The sequence below is a fragment of the Sinocyclocheilus rhinocerous genome, unplaced genomic scaffold (assembly GCF_001515625.1).
Source record: "Sinocyclocheilus rhinocerous isolate Xijiao unplaced genomic scaffold, SAMN03320098_v1.1 scaffold206, whole genome shotgun sequence".
Taxonomy (NCBI): domain Eukaryota; kingdom Metazoa; phylum Chordata; class Actinopteri; order Cypriniformes; family Cyprinidae; genus Sinocyclocheilus; species Sinocyclocheilus rhinocerous.
In genome coordinates this window covers 446,723-466,383 of record NW_015647488.1, presented here as the reverse complement: position 1 = coordinate 466,383, position 19,661 = coordinate 446,723, and the positions used below count along the sequence as shown (strand labels likewise).

At 38.6% G+C, this 19,661-nt stretch overlaps 1 protein-coding gene across 4 annotated transcripts in view; it reads right to left on the bottom strand.

Moving 5' to 3' along the window:
- Positions 1–253: 253 nt before the first annotated feature.
- trit1 (tRNA isopentenyltransferase 1) overlaps positions 254–19,661 on the bottom strand; it is a 61,446-nt gene continuing 42,038 nt past the window's right edge. For 3 of the 4 annotated variants that reach the window (XM_016513718.1, XM_016513722.1, XM_016513721.1), the window contains 4 exons: positions 12,095–12,172; positions 1,590–1,699; positions 1,178–1,295; positions 254–1,089 (listed from right to left, as the gene is read on the bottom strand). In XM_016513718.1, coding sequence (XP_016369204.1) covers positions 905–1,089; positions 1,178–1,295; positions 1,590–1,699; positions 12,095–12,172 — 491 coding nt within the window. In that variant the 3' untranslated portion in view covers positions 254–904. The remainder of the gene's footprint in view (positions 1,090–1,177; positions 1,296–1,589; positions 1,700–12,094; positions 12,173–19,661) is intronic. The other variant, XM_016513719.1, reaches the window with a different exon arrangement.

The following is a 19,661-nucleotide window of genomic DNA, read 5'->3' as shown; positions in this document are numbered from 1 at the left end:
TTACATTTACATAATATATGCAGTGACAGACTGTAAAAGTCAAGAAATAAAAACACTTAACGCTGAGTCTTAAAATGTGAAGTCTAATTGATTCAGCCTCATGATGTTCCAAACTCATTATTTCTTCTGTGGAGAAGATATTTTGAAGAAGGTTCACACTGCTCTTTTCCATACAAGTTACAATGAGACAAAAAATATATACGTCATATTATATAATTTATTAAGTCAATGTATGGAAAAGAGCAGCGTGGACATTCTTTAAAATGTCTCCTTTTATGTTCCATGTAAGAATTAATGGTTTTGGAATGGCATGAGGGTGTATAAATTAAGTTTTTGGTTGGATGTCATCACAGAAAAAGCAAAGGCACTGGCAATCCTGAGGAAGAACGTCCACCGCTTGAAGTCATAGTTACATTCTGACCCAAACTGATCAGACAACTACAAAAGTTAAGGCTTCCAAATAAAATCTGGCACCAAATTTAATAACGAAAAAATAACCTCCTTTCTTGATCAGCAGGGAAAAATGTGATCCAGTAATCCAACATCAGGAGTGATGTATTTCGAATTCAGTCAGAACAGCCAAAGAGGTTAGCATAGCTCACCACAGTGTGGTTTAAAAGAGCATCAGACGCGGTTAGATGTGGTTATAAAGTGCACCGCTCAGACAAAACAGCAGCGGGGAAGACATCTGTCCAGCACAAGAATCCAAATTCAGACATCAGCCGCACCCCTTCGTCTGTGGCAGATGGGAAAAACGTCAAATCCGGGTGTCCAAACATCACAGACCCTGAAGTGCGTTCTGCTACTCCACAGGGAGAGTTGAGGTATCACTGCTGCTCACTGCCAACCAATCAATCTGAAAGCACCTTCTTATACTGATCTAAAAAAATACATTATGAGCACTTCATTTCTTTGGTCCATCTGTGAGCTCGACCCCAATAGATCCAAAAAGGGGAGCGCTGTAGTACAGGTCTACCTGCCTGTCACTGACATTTGGATATTTGGTAGGGTTTGGGTCCTGATCTGAGGCCTGCTCGGCTTTTCTCTTCGTGCGGACTTGATAAAGATGGTTTCTGGACTTCTGGTGTGCTGGAGAACAGGACAGGTCAAACTTTAACATCTTATTTCTTGTTGTAAGACGTTTGAGAATGCATTGGTTTGAAGAGCAGAAACTCACCCGTCCATTCTAAGTCGCCAATGATCACCTTCTCGCACAGGTCGCACATATGATGACTCCGCTTGTTGCGAGAATCCACCCCCTCTGCTCTGATTGGCTGTGCAGATGGTTGTTCTCCCTGAAATTATTTTAAAAGGAGAGGTGCTAAATATATTAACATTAAATACATAATAATAAACATGCAATGCAATTGACTTGTTATTTTTAAATTATTTGAAAAAAATAAAATAAAAAATTCCCCTAACTCTAAGTAAGAAAATGGCACCAAAAATCACTGACAGGAAACACAACACAAGGCAACACAAACTATTTTGCAGAACCGCCATGGTTGGGTTCACAAGACAAATGATGATCAGCGGGGTGTAAAGGAGACATTATTTGCCAACTAAACAAGAAAGAAAACAAGTCAAACCTTTTGAAGGCAGTCCAGGATCTCTAGAGCAGGAGTAAGTACAGTAGTCTCCCAATTGGTCACGTCGGTCACATCCAGATCGTAAACTGGTGGCACATTGCTAGCAGGTCCTGAAGAATCGGAAGATAAATTGACAAAAGACGACTGATGAAATAGCATCTTGATTAAACCTGCAGAATAATCATGGAGCAATGTAAAGGTCTGAACACTGTGTACTCAAGCTGATGTTCTCAGACAAAATCTAATTGAGAAATGTTAAACCTTAGGCTAATGGATAAATTACTTTCCTTAACTTCCAGCTTGAGTGCATTGGGGAAAACAATGACCATGATTTGCTGTGTAGGGGGAAAAAGCTAACATACAAGGACTTAAAAGTTAAAAAACTATTGGGATCCTAAAATTTGTTTTAGAAGAAGGGGACAGAATATGTCTGGTTATGGTGTGGTGCAGTGAATCAGTATGGAGAAGCGGGGAGGGCCTGCAGCAGCCTGAACCTGCTGAATCACTGCCGCTCAATCTCAAACAGCATTCTGACACTGTCAGCAGAGACAACCACACTCTGCCTCGCTCAACACTATTGCTCCCCACACAATACAGCAGACATGAACAGATAATGAGAGGCCCATACGTAAAACATATGCAGAGGAAAAAAAGTCACAGACACACACACACAAAAACCACTTAAACCTCAGAAAAGATTAGGTTTATTAGGGTGTTCTGGGTCCAAGTAAAAAAAAAACATCTCTTCTCATGATTTGATGCATCATTCATGTCTGCAGCGCAAATGGTGCGGGGCAAGTTAGGTCCCGAAGTTCAATATTTAGGCTGTTCAAATAACCCAACCCAATGCTTGGCTTGGTAAGCAACACTTAGTGTGCTCAAAACTTGTTACAAAAACACTGAACAGGCGTTCTGAAATGTTGAGAAAATGTAAAATACTTTTAACACAAGCCTTTGAGATACAGTCATGCATTGCAGGTGGCAAAATCACAATCGGCCGTCTGGAACAGAAACAATCTTTTGTTATGATCTAAACATCTGTCAATCAACCGGGGAAAAACTCATCTTTGTCTTCAAATGAGAGGTCATGAACTGCTGTCATGCTTTACTCAAATCCTCCTACTTCTCTAATTAGAAACAATGGCCACATTATCCACATCAATTATAGGTTAAACTCCTCAAAATAAGAGTAGAAAAGATATAAGAATAAAAAGCTTCCATTAGCTTTTTAATCCGTATCAGTTACAAAATATTATTACTTACCTATCCGTACATTTCTGCCATATGCACATTAACTGACAGTCACCACTGATAAGCTACCACTAAATACTGTAGAAACTTAATTTGTTGTAAAGTTGCTTTGCAACGATTTGTATCGTGAAAAGCGCTATACAAATAAACTTGAATTGAATTGAATTAGCAAAATCCTCTCTTCTCTGATCTTGGCTGTCTGGTGCTGCAATAAACTCTACCACATCATACCATAACTGTGACCATATCATTTAAGCCAACATTAAAGACTCTTGATCTTTTTGGGAAAATACTGACATTTTCAATAATATGACATTCTATGTGCAGTACTGTGGTGGCACCATGTTTTAAATTGTGTCAGGTAGTAACAATAAATAGAACTGTAAAAAATGATTACATTCATGGAAAGGGGTTTTATACATGGTATACAAAGCCACTTAAGAAAAAACAAAGCATTAACATACATGTCCTAAAACAAGGTATTTTGAAGGTAAAATTGGCACTGCCATGGTGCATTGTTGGAGTTTTACAAATTAATAAAGGCAACAACAAAAAAGTAATTATTGTTAAAGTGTTACTGCATCAGCTAAAAAAAAGTAAATAGTGCATCTCTAGCCTTTTAAGTGGAGAAAACAACTTGCTCAGCAATTAACTAATGCAATTTGATTTGATCCAACTATGGTCACCGAAGTGTCACTATGACCAACTGCAGTGGTTTGGCTCAGGGAGGCTTAGTTACGTCCTCGTGAAGACACGAGCAGTTAAAATTTTCCTGCTGTGAATGATCACCAGTTTCAAAGCAGCATCTGTCTGGCACAATATTTTTAGAGCTGCTATTTTCAAATGCTGTCTAGTTGAACTGTCAAACTACTTATGACATCCTGTACTTAAATTTTTTTGTTTTTCTTTGAGGAAATTTTAGTAAATTTTACAAATGCACACTGAATATGGAAGAGCTCTCAAGATGTGTAGCCTGTTTATTAATTCTTATTACCGAATTGCACAATGGTGCTATAAAAATGGAGTGTTTGCATCCAAGAAGACTGTGACGGTTAGACACATTTTTTCATATTTGAGATTTTTTTTTTTTATAAGGAAGAAACCTGACCTCTTACAATCTGCAGAATGCATTTTAACAAACTACTGGGGACAAACATTTCTGAAATTTTCCTAAGTGTCAGCAAACTAACACTAAGCCCTTCTCTAACAAACATGATTTCTTGTTAGTACAAAACTGATGCATTTACAACTGCTACTATAATTTTTGCTGTTGAAACCCTCTTAAGAGATTACAAGGAGCCCAGCTCAAAAGGACAACAACAGAAGTAACAGAAAATTTAGAAAAGTCACTATTTCACAAGGACACTGCTGATAATATCATCCAGCATTCACACCTGCTTGCCTGAGGCCAATGTTACAGAAGTCCAGTAAGAGAAACGTACTTAAAACACCTTAAAAATGCAAGAAGGCTCTTAGTTAAAATAATTACTATGCAAAAGCTTGATTTACATAAAATGCAAAGTACACAAACACTGAACATTGTTTGTAACCGTAGTTAAATGCTTATTGCAGAAAATCCTATTCTTTGTCAAACAGTTCCACCACATCTGGCAAAAAGGAACCAACAGTTTCTAATTTGACCCTGGGCCAACCACTGGAATGACTCCAAATGCAATTTACTTCCTTATCACCCTGTGCTTGTTTACAATTACAGCAAAACCAGATGACACCACAAAGTATGACATAATCCTGAAACACAACAATAACAACATCCATAATATTAAACAAGCACAATAAAATAATTCTAATGCAACAGGTATTTAGAAAACCTGAATGACAACCAATCCAGTGCGTTGTGTTGGCCGAATACCTCAAGCGTGTGACGGAAATGTTACGCCCCTTACCATATTGTTTTACCAAAACCCATTATAAACTAGGCATTTGTTGCATCCAGTGGGGACATAATTACGGATTATAATGACTCATACGGTCTTTTTACGCATTGCGTTGCATCGCGCCGCATAAACATAAAACCATGTCTGTATTTGTGTTCGGAGAAATGACAAACAACAAGCGCTACTCTACACTGCTCAAAACTAGTTTGAATCGTCAGTGGCAAAATCTTTAAATATAAAAAAACGTACTCACAGTCAGTGAATCAGAACAGCCGGCATTGTAGTCTACTCTACCAGGATCAGGAAACAGTCCTCCATAAAATGCGCTGGACACATCTGAATATTTGGGTTGAACTGTTCTGGAACAGTGTTGTAAATACAACTTAACCACTGGTTTCTAGTCGTGTCCCCTTTTGGAAGGCCAAACAAAGTAGTTTTGCTTTCACAACAAAACACACAGCGGTTTAGTGTGAGCGGCGGCGGGCGGGCTTGAGTGAGCAGAGGCGGGCGGGCTTGCGGCAACCACGTGACGACCCCGGGCTGGACGCTTCGTCCACGTTGAAAGCCGATCCGGCGATCCACAGCGCGAAGTTGATGTATTTCCTCAGCGACCAGCACGGATCAGCTCTAGGCATGACGAAGCGGATAGTCCTCTTTTGGAAGGCCAAGCTTTCACAACGAAACACACAGCGCCTTCACGACATGGCGGTGGCGGCAACAACAATACTACAGCGAGAATAAAAGTTACGCCTTCTTAACATTTGGGCGGCGTTATGCAAATCTTCCCAGATCGTGACGTAGGTATGTGGGGGCGTGTTAGAACGAGCAGTTTTAGGTAGGCGTGGTTGACTCTTAACTTTTATAAAGAATATCTCTTTGGATTTGAGACTTTAGTATTTGCAACTTGACAGATCTTCTTTATGCACCAAGAGCTTGTAACACTCCAAAGAGAAAGGAAAATTTGAAATCGCATCATATGACCCCTTTAAACTCACCAAATATTAATTTTTAAATAAATCAAAATCCATTACTTCAAACTCGGCAAAGATCTCCCAGCAAAAAACTGAAAGTATGGATTATGATAATGTTTCATGCACCAAACGAGATACAAACAGCATTATAGGACTAACTCCTTTTAATTTGCCTGTACATGTTTTGCATTGGCATCAAACACACAGGTGTCCCTTCACACACGCAACCCAGCGTCCCACTTAGCTGATGTAAAGCATCTCTTTAGCCCAAACTAAACCTTGTTGCCTATTGCTTGCAGTCGCTTCTAATCAAAGAAAGTTCTGCAGTCTTTATGTCTGCTATTGTGCTTATCAGAAAAGAGCGGCAGCAGGTGGGCCTGCACAGAGACTCCTGGCCTACCTGAGACATGTGGGGAGTGGAGGACTTTCTTTTTTTGTACCTTTACATACCTCTTTAAACTTCTCCCTCTCCATCTCTCTCTCTGGGGTAATTTAATTAGAGGGAACAGGGCAACAATGGCCATCTGGGGGTAAACAGATGCTGAACGGAGGTCTTTCCCTCCCGCCCAAAATTAAAATCTCAGTGAAATCCAAGTCAAGTAATCTTGCCAGACCTGAATGGTGGAAAAGACAAGGGAACAAGGGTTTCTAAGCACAGAGATCTCAATTATCTGCCTCAATGAGGCAGCGCCTCTCCAGCACACCCAAGGCAGGCAGCCGTACGTCTGGCGTCTTTTAAAATCTGAAAAGACCCCTCGCTCACCAAATGGCAGATCCTCTAGAGTCTCTGAAGTCATGGGCATAAGGAAACTCACTGAGCAGTCACACCTGCTGCTGTTTATGTGATAAGAGAGCCTAGGGCAAGAAAGGACGAAAGTAGATATGGATTTCAGCACAGGACACCTGTTGCAATGCTGGACAGCTGTAGGACTTTGTCAGTCATCTTTGGACATTCCAAACAGGAAGTGAGTGCTAAGAAATTAAATGGCCACAAGGCGTAATCATCAGACTTCCAGCTGTAGGTTGCAGCCACCAGGTCAACACATCAGCAGCTGTGTTTTTTCTTCTCTCATCCCTTAATCTCATTTAAACTTGCTTATACATTACACGTGGCAATCTTCATCTATGCTGGCACCAGTCTTGCAGCGGGAATGTATTTTAGGGAGTGCGGGGTGTGTCCCGAGGTGTGCAGAGTGTAAGGGGACACTTTTCTATGTCGCACCTGTCGCGCATCCCACTCAGGTTTCCCCTATCGTTGACAAAAGGCAAGAGACTGTTATTTAATGCTCATGTTGCCTTCCCAAGCCATCAACTAAGCCGTCAACTGAGCCGTTGTCACGGTTACCCCCCAAGCTGCTCGGCCCAATCTCCCTGGGGAAGCACAGGGAGATATGGAGCTCAGGTTCACCCTAATCCCGAATTCAGCTGTTACACTGTCAACAGTAGTGTTCAAAATGGGCTCAGCTCTACAAGGGAGCATGCTGACATTTATGCTGGCTAATGGCTGCAAATCAATTGATTTTAATAAGGGTGGCACATCACAAGAACTTCGTTTCCAAAAATTATTTGACTGCTCTGAGAGTAATGTTCCCTTCTTGGGTCAACAAAATCAATATACCAAACTGGCATATACATAGCACCTTAGAGCGCAATTCACAAATAAATAAAGAGAACAAATGAAAAAACACTGACTGAAAAATGAAAGAGGAATTGTTGATTGCCCCATAGAGGTCAGGAGGACAATGAACCCAAGTTTGCTCTCAATGACCCCACAGTCCTTATCCCCAAGAGGCCACACCACAGACTCCAACCTCCTGCCACCAATCTGAATTCCTAGCAGTGCACTAATGCCTGCAGGATTAAACCGGTCAGCTGAGGGCCCCATGAGGCCCTGGGATGCGTGGGGTGTGGAGGGAGGGATCAGTTAGGCCACTGACAGACAGCCACAGGAGCTTAACCAGACCAAAAGCAGGTCAGAGTCTCAATAGGGTCAATACTTTGAACTCTCAACATTTTACAATAGTAGCCAGGTGGTGAAGACAAGAAAAAAGATATATCGAATTTGGTATTTTAAAATCACTGTCTTATGCATTAAGCCATAAATAATGTTCTTTTTAGCAACATCATATGACCCCTTTAATGGTTTTCTACGTATGGAAAATGCTTAACGAGAGACTTTGCGCATTGCGTTCATATTCTGCTTTTCTATGGCCATGGATGTGCGGGTCTTGTCTTTCTCTCCTTCACGTGATTTACAGGACCCTGTACGTTATAGTACTAAATAAGTTTTAATCATTTAACCACTACAGCGTCTCGTCTCCATTGGCAGCACGCAAGATTTGTATCGATTGCAAGTGATGTCGCAGGTAGCTCAGAGTGCAGGCGGCGACTACAAGTGACATTGTAATTTTGTTTATTTTTTTTCTTGTCTTTACCAGCCGGCTACTGTTGTAAAATGTTGAGAGATTCAATTAAAAATAATAATAATAGATAAATAAATAAATAAAAAAGATTGCAAGTGATGTCACTTGCGGAAGTGCAGTCTGAGAGTGCATGTGCATAGTGCAGAGTCTAGCAAAGGGTAGGAGAGTGGTGGGAATGGCCGGACTTACCATTATGCTTGACCGGGCTGCAGCCCATGGGCCCCGCCTTTCCCCATTTACGTTTGTTTGATTTGTTAACAGGATAACAGCTTCCAACTGCGACCTTCGAGGCCATAATCAAACAGCATAAACTGGTATTTATGATTATTTCACACAGAAGGAGGACACATGTATTGAATCGCATCTGTGCCAATTAATTTGATCACATGGCTACTTTAAACAGCTCCATTAAGCCTTTAGCCCAAAAGATAGTGATAAATTCTCATATGTTCATGCCTCATTTCTTTACAGAGGACGATTGTACAGTATATTATATTAATGTTCCACTAAATTATGCGATCTGAAGAGTTTTCGGTGCTCTCTCCCGTCTCACTCCCATCACACATAGTGGGCAGAAATGTCTTCAAAATGATTTTTTGTTTTTTTTTATAAAAATTGCCATTTAATGTGTTTCTGTTTTTATAAAATATGCCTATGATATAGGACAAATATTCATATTTAAAAAAAAAAAGTAGTTTATTATTTCATTTTTGCAATAATTTAATATTTCTACAATTAAATGTTATATTTCAACTTAATTTATGCAAAATCCATCTATGGATGTTAAGACGTTTAATAGCCAACATGTCTTTTTATTCTGATTGAATTTGATTAAATTTAAGAATCTGACATAAGAGGACACAGATATGACAATACATTTTTATAATACTAATACATCTCTGGCTTTTTTTTTTTTTTGCTCAGTGTAATTTCAGGGTTTTGATCTCTCAACTGATTTAATATTACATCTAAACTTTGACTAGACTAGACATGTTGCATATTAATTGTACTATATATAAACCTCAAAGCATATTTAAATGTTTGTGTATTTTATTCCATAATGATGTTCTAGTTGAGGGCATTTGTAGTGTATAGGTATAGGGCCCAGACATAACCTCAAGCCCAGGGGCCCCCGACCATTTAAGTCCTGCCCTGGTGGTGGGGATGGATACAAGGGGTTCAACGAGGACGAAACAACCTAGAGTTGCGACTTGAGACAGACTGGCCTGATGAACCCTAAGTAAGGCAACAAAGAGGTGACCAGAGTTTAGCTGGTTCCTAGAAACCTAATAGTAGTGTTGTAGCACTCTCACTCCAGATAACACCAGACTCTGACTCAAATCTGTCTCAAGTTTGAGTTCAAGACCATATTTTCAGGAGCATGTGGACTCGGCATGGACTTGGACTTGGAGGAGCTGGTCTTGAATAGTCATAGAAAATATGGCCTGGAACTCTGCCTTGAGACGGACTGGCTAAAGAGGAAATTTAGAGAGAAATTTTGCATGCTACTTATTATTTGCTGATATAATTAGGATGGCAAAATGCTTGGTATACTGCATAGATGGAGTAGAAACTTACTATACTACAGGACTGATCACTGATCAAAGTGACAGAGATCATCTGGTGAAGATGATGACCAAAAGGCTCCTCCTCATATAACTCATAAGGTGAGGAGAGGCCGTGGAGGAAGGCCACGTTCAAAGACATCTCACCTAATGCTGCCTTTGTGTGTAGGGTCCGGTCGCATATGGCGGGACACAAAACTACTCTTAATGAGGGCTAGCCACTGTCTCTGCCTAATCTCATTAGGGCTAACAGGATTGCTGGTAGTCTCTGTAGGGTTGGGGAGCAAGGGGTAATCCAGTCCAGGATCCTCAGAAACAGGGGTCAGAGTCCAAAGGGAATGCCCGGATAATGTTGGGAGGAACAGGCAATGAAGGCCATGGACTTGTTTAGTGGAAATCAAAGGTAAATCGAAGACATTGGATTGGTCAATACTGAAGTGCTGACAGGAAGCAGAGTAAGGTACGTGAAGAACCGGAAAGAGGTGAAGTGGAAGAAATGAATATTTAAATGAAAATCGCCATGTCATTCCAAACCTATATGACTTTTCATGGAGAACAATTTTCCACATTTTCTTTTAAATGTCTTGGCCACTCTTTTTAATATAATGAAAAGTGATCCACATTTAAATTATTCTGAAGCCATACAGTGGAGTTTTGTGTGCAGAACAGACCAATATTTAAGTAGCATTTCACTGAAAATCTTAACATTTGCCCTAGCTCTACTTGGTGTGTTCATAAGAGCACACTAGAGAAGTAGCAATGTCCAATTTATGAGCAAATCATTCTTTTAAGTCTAATTTATTCAATGAATTGGTTGGACCAGAAAAAAAAAGTAATGTACAAGTTCTTGAGTTTAAGTCAGGAAGGTTTGGAACAACATGCTGTCTGACAAAATTATTATTATTATTGGGTGAATTATTCCTCTATAGGTTCTATAAACAGGATGAGTTATTGCATTCTGTCTGTACTATTTTTTACATTTTCGGTCTACGTACATATGTATCAAACAGTCCACTGTGCCACACCTCAATGTTTTTTTTTCAGCATCTCACTCTATAAGCAACAAGTTAAAATTAGTTTAACTTTTAACACCCCCACCCTTGGGACTCCTGCGTTCTGTATTTGTCCCATTCTGTCTAGCTGTTTCTGTATACAAGATAAACCAAAACACAACACTGGCTTCTCATTTCCAGCGATATTGTTGACTTGATTGCAAATGATTGCAAAGATACTATTTAAACTGAACTGAGCTGAATGAAGACATCACTGAATTCAATGATGAACTGTCTTTAACTGGAAAATTAGTGTTTACTATTGTCATTTTGCATTATTGACACACTATTTTCCTAATTAATGCTGTTCAGTTGCTTTGACACAATCTGTATTGTTAAAAGCGCTATATAAATAAAGGTGACTTGACTTGACTTGACAACACAACCTGTGTGAACGTCCCCTGTGCCACACACACACACCCTCCTTTTAACTTTACAGCTTTTATTATGTGAACAACTAACTGTGTTTCACTTGTACATTCTCCATTCGTTTGAAGTGCCCTTCACTTCCTTTCTCTAGATAAACTCCACACCTTGATGTCACCAGCACACACATACACACACAGCTGTTCATCCATTGACGGGTTCGCTGATTCGGCTGTTGTCTGTTAGGAAGTAAAGGTACAAACTGTTCAGACTGACCGTGTCTTGAACCACCCAAACTTTACAAGCATTTGATCTTTTATCAACCCAAGGCCGGTAAATACTGAACCCTGAGTCTTGGAATTTTGAGACTGTCTGTAAGGGAGGGGTAGCCTTCAAACACACACACTGTATTTCTACACAGCAGTTTGTGTGTTTAATGGTCTGTGTGAAGTCCATCTCGTTAAAACGGCTGTGATTACCTGACCATTGGACCGTTCTGAAAGAAAACGAAAAAGAGACACACATACACAGCTCCAGTAACATCTGAGGGCGACTGAAGCCAATATACAATAGACAAGCCAAGAGTGAAGCCAACATGTAATGCGCACCAATGAATACAGAACTCAGATGAGTGAACTGTGGCTGCAATTCCTGTGAGAGTAAGTGTGATCCAAATTAAAGCCAGTGGCTACGATGCACTCTGAACTAGCACAGCTGTGGTGTTACGGAGCATCCAGCAGCAGAGACTGTACCTCACAGACCATTAAACTCTCAAACAATAGCAACAGGATGGAAAGGGGAGAGAAGTCACACTAAAGGTTTCATGCAATGCCATTCCATGAATTTATTCCAGGGATATTATGGCTAGAATAACCTGCAGTTTGGTACCTTGTGGGGATCAAATAAGCTGGCTTCTGAACTTGACCACTACACCACACCAGCACCCAAACTTAGAAAAGAGTGTGTATTCAGTGAGACTTACTCTTGAGGAATCGGTTGCGGACCCATTTGTTCTGTTTTCGGGCGTAGCGTCGGGTCGCCTGCTTGAGCGACTCGATCCCTGTGAGAGGGGGAGGAAATAACAAGATCGATACATGAATGTCACACCAAGTACTATGTGAGATGTTTGTGGGAGAAGTCAAGTGAAAAGTAGTCATGCACGATGGGTTTACTGACACAATTTTAAGTGCTTAATAGCAAAACCTAGAGAATGAGGGGAAGAGGAAGAGGCAGTTCCATTAAAACTCTCAGCCGCCCTCTCTCTCAATCCACTTCCCCTTCAGTATACCACTGGTGCCAGAGCACACTGGGCTGTGTCTGTGTTCTACGACAGCAAAATTTAGTCAAATTTACGATTTTTGACAAATATTGGGATTTGAACTGTTAAATTTAAAGGGACACTTCATCCAAAACTATTCACTTATCATTTTTGTCCTTTTAAAGTCCTTGCCAACAAAACTTTCATGAATCAAAAACTACAAAAACACATTGCAAAAGTAATCCATTTGAATTACGTGGTTTAATCCAAGTCTTCTGAAGAGACACAATTACTTTATTTGAAATATTACTACTTTATTTGAACGGATTTATTTTAGGTTTTTATTCACACAAACATTAATCAATGCACATACATTGAGCACATCAAAAATGGTCAATTGAGCAAGCACAGCTTAGCTTCATATTTTTACAATGGCTTTTTGTACATTTTGATGCATGAAAGATTTGGTTGGATTGCCATGAGGGTGAGTAAATGATCACTTATGATATCGAGGTTTAAAAACAAAGTCATATAAGCACACTTAAGCTCTCATGCTGTGCAGGTTGAGATACAAACAAAGTTTATAAAAACAAAAAAAACTTTCAAAAACACTTTATATTTATATTTATATTGTACATAAACTTGAAAGTAGAACCCGATCTCGTTTTGGATAAATGTGATATGGATATGTTTTTGGAATTCAGTCTTATAATACTGTACAAAATTAAATAATTGTTCAAATAACTACCGGAGTATTATAATGCAATATTAATACATTTGTATTAATTTCTTTCAAAAACAGCATTGCTAGGTGGTCCAGTTAAACCCTAAAGTTTTTATTCTGACAAACATCTGAACTTTTGTGTGCAATTCTTATTGAGCTCTTCACTCCAAATTAAATAACCACCTCCTCTGTCTACAAAACTCTGGTGTCGTCATGTTATGTTAAATATTACAGTAACCTGTGGCACCAAACTATCTGAAATTATTGCTTCATGAGCCCTTGTGTGTTTGAAGTATGTGCAGTAGACTAGTGTTGCCACGATACCAACATTTTGACTGCAACACCATACCTGACTAAAATATCTCGATACTACTACTGAACTGATACTAGGACAAAAACATAAAACAACAGAAGTAATTAAATAACAGATGATCCAAATGGAGCTTACAGTTATTTTATCTATTTATATAAAGAAAACAACACTGAAATCTTTCACTTGACCTGTGTGTGCCTGCCCTGCTTTTTGAGCATTTCATCCCCCTTTTAAAAAAAAATTTAAAATCGCATGCCAGTGCCACTACACAGGACTTATGGTGAGCAACTACCGAGCCTACAGGTATATATAGATATTTGCAACATTGGTAAGTTAGCTAAAAGGATAAAGCCGCATAAGACGTTATTATTTACCTCAATTGCCCCATCAAACTCAGATGGTGAAAAAGTTCATGTGTCACAAAATAAATCACACATCACACACATATTTGGAGGCATGAGCTAGAGGTGGGAAATATTACCAAAATCAATATGAGATATTACCAAAATCAATACGAGTAATTTTAATTCACGATAACAATTTATATCATGATATCGTCATTTTTGTCATTTTATCTTTATTATTAATAAGAACATAGATGCAAGTAACAAACAAAAGGACAAATACAATAAAACAAAGACAAATAAATGAGTGTGTCTATTTAACAGTAGCATTCAAGCAAAGGATAATACAGAAATTGAAAAAAGTAACCAAAATGTAAAAACAAAGCACTGCATAGTCTTAACTGTATGAATTAAATATGCATTGATCCTTATTAAAGCTACTAAAGTTACTTATAGGGTTAGTTCACCCAAAAATGAAAATTATTCATTAATTACTCGCCCTCATGTCGTTTCAAACCCATAAGACCTTCGTTCATCTTCGGAACACAAATTAAGATATTTTTGATGGAATCTGAGAGCTGTCTGACCCTGCATAGACAGCAACGCAACTGAAATGTTCCCAAGTCCAGAAACGTAGCAAGGAGATCTGTAAAATAATCCATGTGACATCAGGGGTTCAACTGTAATTATACGAAGCTACGAGAATACTTTTTGTGTGCAAAAGAAAAAGAAAAAAAAACTACTTTATTCAACAATTCATCTCCTTTGCAACATTGGTAAATTAGCTAAAATCTGCGTCACACGGATACGCTGCTTTCGTTCAAATCAAATCACAACAACGTAGGAAACAGATCCGGCGTGATGCAGCTGACACAGAACAGCATACGCTGTTTACGTCCAGCTGATACTCTCCAAAATGGCGCTACAGGGTGACGCAGAGACGAATTGTTGAATAAAGTCGTTTTTTTTTTCTTTCTTTTGCGCACAAAAAGTATTCTCGTAGCTTCGTATAATTGCGGTTGAACCACTGATGTCGCATGGATTATTTTACCGATCTCCTTGTTACGTTTCTGGACTTGGGAACATTACAGTTGCGTTGCTGTCTATGCAGGATCAGACAGCGAACAACACAAATGACTCTGTGATATAAACTACTTTAAATCTAAATGAAACAGTGCTGACAAACAGGAGAAACACTGCACAATGATAAAGTCAGAAGACTTTAAATCTACAAATCACCATAATTTACCATGGATTTACTGTAGTAACACTAACTGCACCATGGTATTGTGGCAGAAATGTGGGATATTCATATCAAATTTTATTATATTCATGTATACATGTATTAAATGTACTAATGGTACGACGGAGATTACAAGATTACAGTTGTAATATTGAGAAAAAAGTCAAAACTACGAGAATAAAGTCGTAGCAATACGAGAATAAAGTCGAAATATTTAGAGAAAAGTCAATACGAGAATTGTAAATTGCAAATTTACATCTGCATCCTAACTCAATCTACTACTACGGTCAACTCAAGCTACTACTCAAATGTGCATTTCTAAGAGACAATAAAAAAATTTAAATAAAATATTACTAATATCGCAGCCTGCACTGCAAACTGTGCTGAAGATACACAGACGACACAAATCAGTCAGGCAACCACAAACCTGAAATAATTTATTTCTAAAGCACAATTAAAAACAACAAGTTGACCAATGTGCTGTACAGATTCTAAAACAAACACACAATATACACACATCTGTTATACAGCACGGATTACAAACTATTCAACATAAAAAACAATGAGGTTCCAACAACAAATCACAGAGCAGCATTCTGCAGAAAAGCCTGGGAGAAGTCTTTAAAAGAGACTTAAATAACACCAATGTTGAGGCAGTTCTTATGTGCAAAGGCAAACTGTTCCAAAGCTTCGGAGCCGACACTGCAAAAGCACGGTCCCCACACAATTTACGTCTCGACCTAGAAACTATCATGAGTTGTAAAACAATCAGAGAGATAAGATGGTGCAAGGACGTTTAAAGATTTAAAAATAAACAGTAAAATTTTAAAATCAATCCTATAATGGACCAATGTAAAAATGACAAAATCGGAGTAATATGGTCCAGTTTTTGTGAACCTGTCAACAATCAAGCAGCGGCATTCTGGACAATCTGTAATCGTGACAGCATGGACTGACTAATCCCTACATACAGGGAATTACAGTAGTGCAGGCGAGAAGACACAAAAGCAAATATTACACCTAAATTTTTTTTACACCTAAATAAATAGATAAAGGGCCTAAATCAATATTAGTGGACCAATATGCATTGGAGGGTGCAAAAACAATAGTCTCAGTTTTACATTCATTTAGGTGCAGAAAATTCACAGCCAACCATTTTTTTCAAGTCCTTTAAAGGTGCACTAAGCAAATTTTGCCAAACTATGTTGATATCTGAAAACATCAAAACAAACACGCCCATACCCCGACCGGACCTCGCCCCTATTTTGATAATTCCGCCCCACACGTATGTACACAACCCTGGCATCGACGATGGCGGAATCTGCTATGCTTGCCGGCCGAGGGAATGATGTCATCAATAAGTGAAAGCGATGTGTGTTACTATGGTAATTCAACGTAAAAATCAACGTACCTCACTTATCAAGAAGAAACAAAGCAACCTCAGCGTCCAATTCCAGGCCTTCCCGCTCCTTGAGTTCTCTCCACCGCTGGAAAGCTACTCCAATATTTACGCGGGTCCTACCTCTTGCCTGATCGTAACCCTTCTTTTTATGTTTTGTTCCTCCAAAATTTTCCTCTTTTTTTTATCTGCCATCTCTCGCTATCTCTTCTCCCTCTCATTACTAGACACGCCCCTTACTGCTGATTGACAGCAAGTGTGTTTTGGGACACTGTGGTCAAAAGCGTATTTTCAAATATTGCTTAGTGCACCTTTAAGCATGCAAGAAGAGGCCCTAAGGAGCTGCCTTCCTTCTTTACTGGTACATATATTTTACGTATCATCGGCATAACAATGAAATGATATTCCATGTTTACTAAAAATAGACCCAATTGGAAGCATGTACAATGAAAACAAAATGGGTCCCAAAATGGATCCCTGAGGGATCTCACATATAAGAGATGCCGACGATGATGTAAATTCACCCAGGGTAACTGAAAAGCTCCTATTAGTTAGACAGGACTTAAACCAGTTTAAAACAGTGCCACGAATCCCTATCAACCGTTCAAGTCGTGCAATAATGTTTTCATGGTCTATGGTGTCAAAGGCTGCACACTAAGGTCTATTAACACCAAAACTGCAGCATCACCAGAGTCTACAGTTAGCAAAATATCGTTGAGAACTTTCAAAAGTGCAGACTCTGTACTATGATGCTCCCTAAACCCAGACTGGAATACTTCAAATAAAGAATTCCAATTCAAAAAAGACTGCAGCTGAACTAGAACAGCTTTCTCTAGCACTTTCGAGACAAAAGGTAATTTTGAAATAGGCCTGTAATTTGAATAATCTGTTGGATCCAGCTTAGTGTTTTTAATTAAAGGTTGTACTACAGCATGCTTAAAGAAGGCAGGAACAGTCCCCAATGCAAGGCAGCTACTTATTATTGATAAAACACTGGGCCCAACTACATCAAATGTTTGTTTAATCAGTCTTGATGGGACAATATCAAGAGGGGAATTCGACTGATCAACTATTTTAGCCAAGGTGGAGATTTGAAACTAGGGGTGCTCCGATTGATCAGCTACCGATCACTATCGGCCGATAATCGCTTTGGGATGTTTGATCGGCGGTCTCTAAAAAGGCCGATCTCAAAAAAACGATCTCAAGCTGATGACGCTGCTCCACAAACAGCGAGAGTGAATCGCCGCGCCCGCTCTCTCTTTCTCTCTCAAAATACGCAAATGTCTTCAAATCACCACACATCGCGTCTGTCTATAAGCGAGCTGCACGCTGCACAGTCGACACAGGAATTGTCACTTGCACTATCGAGGCAGTGTCACATCATCACTAAAGTTTATAAATTGCATTACTTTTTAATTCTTGCCAGTGTTTAACCATTCAGCGCTCGCGCGCTCTCCTGGAGACCGTGCGCTCATGCACACTCGCAGCGCACACACATAATGCAAGGTTCACCAGGGTGTCTACAGATATGAACAAGTTAAATTTAAGACCTTTTTAATACCACCTTATGTGAAATTTAAGACCAAGCCTGTGATGGAAATACACATTATATTACATACGTATATGTAATATTTAACGTGTTTAAATGTAAAAAGACAACAAAATGTCATCGCTGTCAAAAATGCTATTTGTTAATACAATATACAGTGAACTTTTCTTATCAGCAGACAATATCCCATACAAAATATTCCCACAAAACAAAAGTGTCGCATCACCGAGATTTTTGGTGGTGTAAACAATTTATTCAGAAGCAATATATTTTCATCAGTTTTCTGTCAGCTTTTACATACTTAAATCTGCATGTTTTTAATATTTACCACAGGATGTCATTTACCTTTATAAAGGCCAATTTTATTTTTTTACCTTATTAAATGTATGCGTCATCTTTCAAGTTAAATTCTTACAATTGATCAAGAAATTTAATACACTACAGGGCTGTTACCAATCAAATTAAATAATTACAAAATTACAACAGCAATAAATAATGTTATGGGATTATAACGCGTTTCAATGTAAAAAGAAAACAGAATATCGCTGTCAAAAATTCTATTTGTTATTACGATATACAGTGAACTTTTCATATCAGCAGACAATATCCCATACAAAATATTCCCACAAAACAAAAGTGTCGCATCACCGAGATTTTTGGTGGTGTAAACAATTTATTCTGAAGCAATATTTTCATCAGTTTTCTGTCAGCTTTTACATACTTAAATCTGCATGTTTTTAATATTTACCACAGGATGTCATTTACCTTTATAAAGGCCAATATATTTTTTTACCTTATTAAATGATTGCTTCATCTTTCAAGTCAAATTCTTACAATTGATCAAGAAATTTAATACACTACAGGGCTGTTACCAATCAAATTAAATAATTACAAAATTACAACAGCAATAAACAATGTTATGGGATTAATGTTGTAAATAAAATTTTGAACATACAAATAAGAAATGTTGGGGAAAAATGCATACTTTTAAGCATGAGACTAAACCGCCAGTAGGTGGCGGTAAGTCACTTATTCATTCAACCGATTCCTTCCAACCTCTGAATCATTCAGTAACAAAAATGCCGGGTGTGGCTTGTAGAATGTGAGCAATAATTCTGTTCTGATCTTTGTTTGGAACTATTTTCGTTGGTGAAATAGAACAAAACAGTCAATTGTGTCTAAAAATGTAAGTAACTTCATATACTTTACTACTTGTTTGTTGAACTAAAATCAATGTAACATTTGCAATCGTGAAAATATTCAGCAAAATAGATCCCTTGTCATGGTATGTTACTTGACTATATCATGCTATAAATAAACTAAACATTTAGAATTTTTACCTCAGTATGTTTGTTTTGTGAGTTTCTTTATGTGTGCCGTTACGCTCATTTGATTTGATTTCTCCATGAAAGTCTCTCACAGAGACAGGCATCACGAGCCTCAACAGCGCAACATTGATAATAGAAATACACAATCAATTATCAATCGCCGTTTAAGCTGAATGTAATAAAATCAGAAGAATCATTCGCGCGTTTTGATTATATTTTGTCACTTACGTTTTAATCAGGCTATTAGTCCTGTCGGGCAAGTACAATTCTCAAGCCATTTTTCAGTAAACTTTCATTAACCCATTTAAAGTAGTTCGGAGGCTGGTCAGCGAGCTGGTCTTCGACTGTATTCTGTAACCGCAATTCTCTCTGATGACGCGGTAACTACAGC